This window comes from Cynara cardunculus, assembly GCF_001531365.2.
Source record: "Cynara cardunculus var. scolymus isolate 2C chromosome LG 10, CcrdV1, whole genome shotgun sequence".
Taxonomy (NCBI): Eukaryota; Viridiplantae; Streptophyta; class Magnoliopsida; order Asterales; family Asteraceae; genus Cynara; species Cynara cardunculus.
In genome coordinates this window covers 9,914,027-9,921,609 of record NC_037537.1, presented here as the reverse complement: position 1 = coordinate 9,921,609, position 7,583 = coordinate 9,914,027, and the positions used below count along the sequence as shown (strand labels likewise).

Below are 7,583 nucleotides of genomic sequence, written 5' to 3'. Positions count from 1 at the left end.
TTTAATTATATATTGATTCTAATTAGTGACATTAAACATAATAAATGTTTTCTAATGTGGGGTTAATAATAAGTATTTAATCTATATCTATACTATATTATAAAGCATTTGACAAAAACTCTTAAAAACTATTTTTTATACATAAAGTACTGTTTATTAATGCATATTACTTAAAACTCAAGATTGCAAGTAGATTATACGTAAATACAACTTATTAAAGCTTCATAAAAGTATTGGAGGAATATTGCAACGAACAAGAAATGGACCGCATTGAAGAGGAATTCCAGACCCTTAAGAAAGGAAACTTGTCAGTAAGACACTACACACGGCTATTCTTGGAAAAACTGAATTTGGTGGGTCATGTGGCCCCAACGGAGAAAGAAAAGATGAAGGCTTATTTAAAAGGGTTACCCGCAGACATGATGATAATGGTCAGGAATTCCAGAGCCTCCACCCTTAGGGAGGCAATTGAGGAAGCGAAGGTCATGGAAACGGTCTATGCTAAAGGAAGAAAAGAGAAGGGGGCAAGTGGTGAAAAGAGGAAATGGGAAAATCAGTACGCACCTTTCAAGAGATCAAATCATTCCAGCAACAGCAATCGGGGAGTCTATCCTAGACATGAAGCAAAGTGGTGTTCCAGATGTCGTACTAAACACCACGGTTTGTGTACCCCCAACCCCACTCCTCCAAAATGTCATAAATGTGGAAAGCCCGTCCACTCAAGAAATGATTGCCCGATTAAAGGACCCATCTGTTTCGGTTGCGGAGAACCGGGCCACTTCAAGAGTGACTGTCCGAAGATGAAGACGGGAGGGGGCCAGGGAAGGAAAGAAAATATCCCGAGAGCAGCCGGCCGAGCCTTTCAGATGACGACCGAGGAAGCCAAGGCATCGACAGATGTAGTGTCGGGTATGTTCCTTGTTAACTCAGTACCTGCTCACGTACTTTTTAATTCGGGTGCTTCGTGTTCCTTTGTGTCCACTGCTTTCTATCAACACTTGCTTACGCCACCTAGTACGCTAGAAGATGCATTAATCATAGAGATAGCAAATGGTAGTCAAGTTTTGGTGCGCGAAATTGTTAGAGGTTGTATTTTGGGGATTGAAGGAAAGGAATTTCGAGTGGACCTTATACCCATGGCTATAGGCGGATTCGATATAATAATCGGGATGGATTGGCTAGCTAAGAACCAAGCGGAAATTTTATGTTCTAAGAAATTGATTCGAATTCCTTTATTGGACGGGGACGCGTTGCTGGTTTATGGAGAAAGAAAGAAGGGAGATATAGTACTCTTATCCATGGCAAAGGCGCGTAAGTGCTTAGCTAAGGGGTGCCCTCATTCATTGCATACGTGTTGAATACCAAACTAGAGAAAAGAAGAACTGGAGATGTGAAAGTGGTCAATGAATTTCTCGACGTATTTCCTGAAGACTTACCTGGTTTACCACCCGAGAGACAGGTGGAATTCCACATTGACCTTATTCTGGGAACCACTCCAATTGCTAGAGCCCCTTACCGTTTGGCCCCTTCCGAAATGCAAGAGTTGATGTCACAATTGCAAGACCTTATTGAGAAAGGATTTGTTAGACCGAGTTCGTCACCGTGGGGAGCCCCAGTTTTATTTGTGAAGAAGAAGGACGGCACCATGCGGATGTGTATTGACTACAGAGAACTCAATAAGGCAACCGTGAAGAACAAATATCCTCTTCCTAGAATCGACGATCTTTTTGATCAACTGCAAGGAGCCTGTTGCTTCTCAAAGATTGACCTTCGTTCGGGGTATCACCAGGTGCGGGTAAAGGAAGATGATGTGATGAAAACTGCTTTTAGGACTCGTTACGGACACTATGAATTCTTGGTCATGCCTTTCGGTTTGACGAATGCGCCAGCAGTATTCATGGACTTGATGCACCGAGTGTGCCGACCATTCCTTGATAAGTCAGTAATAGTGTTTATTGACAACATACTCATCTACTCCAAGGACGAGTCAGATCATGAACAGCACCTTCGCGAAGTTCTCGAAGTATTAAGAAAAGAGAAATTATATGCAAAATTTTCCAAGTGTGACTTTTGGCTAAAAGAGGTCCAATTCTTGGGTCACGTTGTCACTCGAGACGGGGTAAAGGTGGACCCATCCAAAATCGAGGCAATAATGAACTGGGAACCACCAAAGAGCCCATCAGAGATTCGAAGTTTCCTGGGTTTGACGGGCTATTACAGAAGATTTATCCAAGACTTCTCTAAGGTCGCTTCTTCCTTAACGGCGTTGACTAGGAAGAATGTGAAGTTTATCTGGACAGAGAAGCAAGAAGATGCCTTTAGAACTCTCCAAAGGAAGCTATGTGAAGCCCCGATTCTCTCTTTACCAGAAGGATCTGAAGATTTGGTAGTCTTCAGCGACGCTTCAAAAATGGGGTTGGGTTGCGTCTTGATGCAAAGAGGAAGAGTGATAGCATATGCATCAAGGCAACTCAAGGACCATGAGAAAAACTATCCCACCCACGATTTGGAGCTGGCAGCGGTGGTATTCGCCTTAAAGCTTTGGCGGCATTATCTTTATGGTACCAAGTGCACACTTTTTACTAATCACAAGAGTTTGAAGTATATTTTTGACCAAAAAGAGTTAAACATGAGGCAACGGCGTTGGCTCGAGTTACTCAAAGACTACGATTGTGAGTTGCTGTACCATCCGGGTAAGGGGAACGTGGTGGCGGATGCTTTGAGCCGAAAGGAGTACGGTAGTGGGACGAAAGCCGTGCTTACCAGGATTGATGTAGCGTCCAGTCTGATCGATCGGCTCAAAGAGGCACAATCTGAAGCACTTTTGGAGAAAAACCTCAAGAGCGAGGTTATGGTGAAACAACACATTCTTCTTACGGAGGATGGTCGTGGCTTAAAGCTGTACCAGGGTCGTATATGGGTACCCAAGGTTGGGGGAAATCATGAGCTGTTACTAGAAGATGCGCACAAGTCTAAATACTCTATTCACCCGGGTAGCACTAAGATGTACCGAGATCTGAAATTGACATATTGGTGGCCCGTTATGAAGCTGGATGTGGCTCGTTTCGTAGAGAGGTGCGTAACATGTTTGCAAGTGAAAGCAGAGCACCAACGACCTTATGGTAGCCTCCAATCCTTGGAAATTCCAGAATGGAAGTGGGAACACATTACGATAGACTTCGTGACTAAGCTGCCGAAGACCCAAAGAAACCACGATACGATTTGGGTAGTGGTTGATCGGCTGACAAAGAGTGCTCACTTCTTAGCAATGCGTGAGACGTTGCCCATGGAGAAGCTTGCCAAGTTATACATCGACGAAGTAGTCTCAAGGCACGGCATACCGCTATCAATAGTATCGGATCGAGATAGCCGATTCACCTCCCATTTCTGGAACGGTTTACAAAGAGAATTGGGTTCGAGGGTGAAGTTGAGCACGACTTACCATCCTCAAACCGACGGTCAGATTGAGCGTACTATTCAAACACTAGAGGACATGCTGCGTTCGTGCGTTATTGACTTTGGCAGGAATTGGGATTCTCACCTACCCCTAGTGGAGTTCGCCTACAATAATAGTTATCATTCCAGTATCAAGATGGCACCTTTTGAGGCGCTGTATGGACGAAAGTGTAGGACTCCTGTGTGTTGATTGGAAGCAGGGGAAAAGCAATTCACCGGTCCCGAGATCGTACAGGAAACGGCCGACAAAGTGATGTGTATCCGGGAACGCTTAAAGGCGGCGCAAGATCGACAAAAGAGTTAAGCTGACAAAAGGAGCCGACCTGTAGAATTCCAAGTGGGTGACCGTGTAATGCTGAAAGTGTCCCCTTGGAAAGGTGTTATCCGTTTTGGAAAGTGTGGGAAATTAAGTCCCCGTTTTTTTGGACCGTTTAAAGTCCTGGCAAGAGTAGGGCAACAAGCTTACAAGTTAGAACTACCACTGGAAATGGCGGGAATCCATAACACATTCCATGTCTGTTACCTTCGCAAGTGCTTGGCGGAAGAAGAAAGTGTAATTCCACTTTCGGAGATTCACGTGGATGAAGGCAACCGGTGTGTTGAGGAACCGGAAGCCATCTTGGAAAGAAATACCAAGGTGTTGAGGCACAAGGAAGTTGTCATGGTTAAAGTTCAATGGAAACATCACCGAGGTTCAAACGTAACATGGGAAGCGGAAGAGGATTTGAAGAGACGTTACCCCCGCCTTTTCAAATGAGCAAAATTTCGAGGACGAAATTAAATCCGAGGAGGGGAGGATTGTAACACCCGGTATTCTTTTAGCCTTTCTTTGTTATGTATTTTCTTTTATATATCTTCATTTTATTTTATTTTTATTAACTTACTTTTAGTAGATAACTTTGGGGATTGACCCACCTAGTGTCATAAAAGGGGGGGGGGGGGTACCAGCTGTCTTTTGGGGTTATCCTACTGTGTCACCTTGGTAATCACCATTTTCCTGATGATTTCTCTTCTTCCCTAAGGGTCTTTAACCTCTGGTTGGTTTTGGGAAGATACTCTCGAAAAGGGTGAGATGGATGGAAAGAAAAAGGGGGAAAAGGGATAGAGGAGAACAAAGAGGAGGGTCCCTTTCTGCTAGCAGCAAGTTGGAGGGTGCTGTTTTCTTCTCCTTGTTCGCCAAAACAGCAGCAACAAGCAGCAAGAGGAAGGGCTGCTGTGCCCTTTCGAAACGACAGCAAACAGCAGACGCAGCAGGCCTTACCTGCGTGTTTCTCGTCCGAATATCACCCAACAAACAGCAAACAGCGTCTAGCTGTGCTGTTTTCGTGTCTCCTGCCCGTGCCTTCCTCAGCCAAACAGCAGCAACTGTTGCACTGCCTCTTCTTCTATTTCGTCAGGCAGCCTCATTGTTGTGCAGTCTTCTAGGTGAGTTCATCCTATCCCGATGTGTAATTTAAATACATGATGATATGAATAAGATGATTAGCCTATAGTTAATTCTAGGAATATACCAGTTGTGACGGAAAAGGTTATGCCAGATCTAAATGGAATTAAGTTTTGGAAAAGTGGTTACAACCGCTTGGTAAGTTGTTTAATTTAAGGCATTATATACTAGAAGACCCTAGTACTTATAAGTTATATATATATATATATATATATATGTGTGTGTGTGTGTTTGAAGTTAATTATCCACGTATACGATCAGAATGTGGTAAATCTATGTATTTCGAAAGTTGTATTATTTTATTTTGCGTGAGGGACGGTATAAGTTGGCGGTAGGCATTGTGATTATTATGTAACCTCCAAATCATCCTCTCACTTCTCGGAAATAGGCATTGTGATCATTATGTAATTTTCGAGATAAAGAGCTTATGTTCACGACCGACTACAAGACTGGATTAGGTCGATGTCGAGGTTTTATACCGATAAGTGACGCTCTATAACGTTGATCTATGGCTTACTTTGTGTCTGTCATAATCAACGGTAAATCGGGTCTCCCCCGTCATCTTCGGATGTTTGGTTCTCCCGAGATTTACCTGGGACTTTCCGTCCTGTTTATACCGATTGGATTGCATTAATTATATGTGTGCGTATACTCATTCTTTGTTGTATGTAAGGCTTTATGGTTGCACATATTTTATTGTTTGGACTCACTAGGCGTAAGCCTAACACTTCTTCTTGATATGTTTTGTTAATCAGGTTCCTTTAGCGGCGAGGCTAATAAGGGTTGAGGGAAGCGCCGATTTGTGAAAGGCTCTTTTGTAGTTATAGCCTTCATTACTTTAGAGTGTTGCGTTTTTTGATGTTTCGGTATTTTGGAGAATGGTAGAAACACCCGTCTTTAGTCTAGTTATAGAAATATCTAGATTAGTAGGTTGTTAATTATCTTCTCAGTAGTCGGATTGTAAACGCTATACTCTTACCTTTGTTAGGTGAATTTTATATCAAGATTTTTGCTCTCGTCATTTATTTTCAGTTTAAATATATCTGTCTTTTAGGGTGTTATAGCGCTAAAGAAAGGGAAGATGTCCGCGGCATCCACAGCAGAGCTAGAAGGGCAAAGGAAAGATGAAGAGAATGTGATTCAACTCTTATTTGTATACGTCTCTTCATCCGAATCAGAAGAGCCTCTGTCATCCTCCATAGAATACAACATGGAGACTGCTGCTCCATCCACAAGGAGGCGTGAAGAAGAAGAAGTGGTGGCAGTCAACGTAGCTGACCCAAAGCTAACAACCATTCCTGTTGTTGTCCCACTTGAAGGAGTTACAATCGCTGCACCGCCACCACAAAGGAACCTTCGCGCATAATCAAATCATCTTTCATGAATATATGTAATATGTTAAAAGAGGTTCTCCCCCATCGGACGACCATTTATATAGGAGGTGAAAAACCTTTCACATGATTTGATTATGCGCGAAGGTTCCTTTGTGGTGGTAGTGCAGCGATTGTAACTCCTTCAAGTGGGACAGCAACATGAATGGATGTTAGCTCTGGGTCGGCTATGTTGACTGCCACCACTTCTTCTTCTTCATGCCTCCTCGTGGATGGAGCAGCAATCTCCATGTTGTATTCTATGGAGGATGACAGAGGCTCTTCTGATTCGGATGAAGAGACGTATACAGATAAAAGTTGAATCACATTCTCTTCATCTTTCCTTTGCCATTCTAGCTCTGTTGTGGATGTCGCGGACATCTTCCCTTTCCTTACTTTGATTAACAATTATATCTTTTATTTTACATAATTTTATTAAAACCTCTTTTTTCATGAATTTTTACAGAAAAACCAAACTATGAAATGTCTAAAACAAATCTAAAAAGGTTGAACAAGTCAAATGAAAAAATAACAAATCAGTCAGACTCCTATGTATCTGAAATGGTCATAATACTAGATATTATTTGTAAAACCCAAAAAAAAATTGTGGAATAAATAAGTTATCCTTATTAGTATTTTATTTTAAGAATATATATATATATATATATATATATTAAATAAAAATAGAAGGTTGAAATAAGTCTAAAAGTCGGACCAAAAGTGAAGGAAGAAGTCAAGACATGGGTGAAAGTTGTCAATTCGCGGAAGTTAAGGGACTGAGTCGTGTGTAAGCAGGTCCAAACCAGAAGGACCTGTTTTGTAAATAGGCAACAGACCTGCAACAGGGTGGCCTGCTGTCAACGATCGAGAGAGGCARAAGAGGAGCAGGCGGTGCCTGGTTCAAAAAGGGAAACTGTGACYTGCCGGTTGCAKGCTGTGGAGAAGCCGCTCACAGCCTAAAACTAGGGATTCGGCCGATTTGGTCAACTAATAGGCCAAATCGTTTGAGTATAAATTATGGGCTCTGGTTAGGGTCGCTATTCATTTGAAAAGAAGAAGGAAATCGTTGAGCTTGAGAGAGAGAAACCGGAGTTCAAGACCAGGCAAGAACCCCCCTGCTTCCCGTYGTTTAGAGGTAAATACTCGACCAAATTTATGATTTAAACAATGTTTAGCCGTGGCTTTGGCCCTATTTAGAACCCTAGAAGGCTCACGTCCAGACCTTGTGTTTTGGGAGTCAATTTCAAGGATTGGATTTCTTTTGTTAAACACGCTGTATCGCATCCTGCTTAGAAGCCACCTTAGAGAATGCT

At 42.5% G+C, this 7,583-nt stretch overlaps 1 protein-coding gene across 1 annotated transcript; it reads left to right on the top strand.

Moving 5' to 3' along the window:
* The first annotated feature begins 3,808 nt into the window (after positions 1-3,808).
* LOC112519963 lies at positions 3,809-4,213 on the top strand. Its single transcript, XM_025128277.1, has one exon. The coding sequence runs from the start codon at positions 3,809-3,811 to the stop codon at positions 4,211-4,213; it is 405 nt and encodes a 134-aa protein (XP_024984045.1).
* Positions 4,214-7,583: the final 3,370 nt, after the last annotated feature.

Excerpts from the sequence above, each read along its gene's own strand:
- LOC112519963 (XM_025128277.1), top strand. The coding sequence starts at position 3,809 with ATGCTGAAAGTGTCCCCTTGGAAAGGTGTTATCCGTTTTGGAAAGTGT.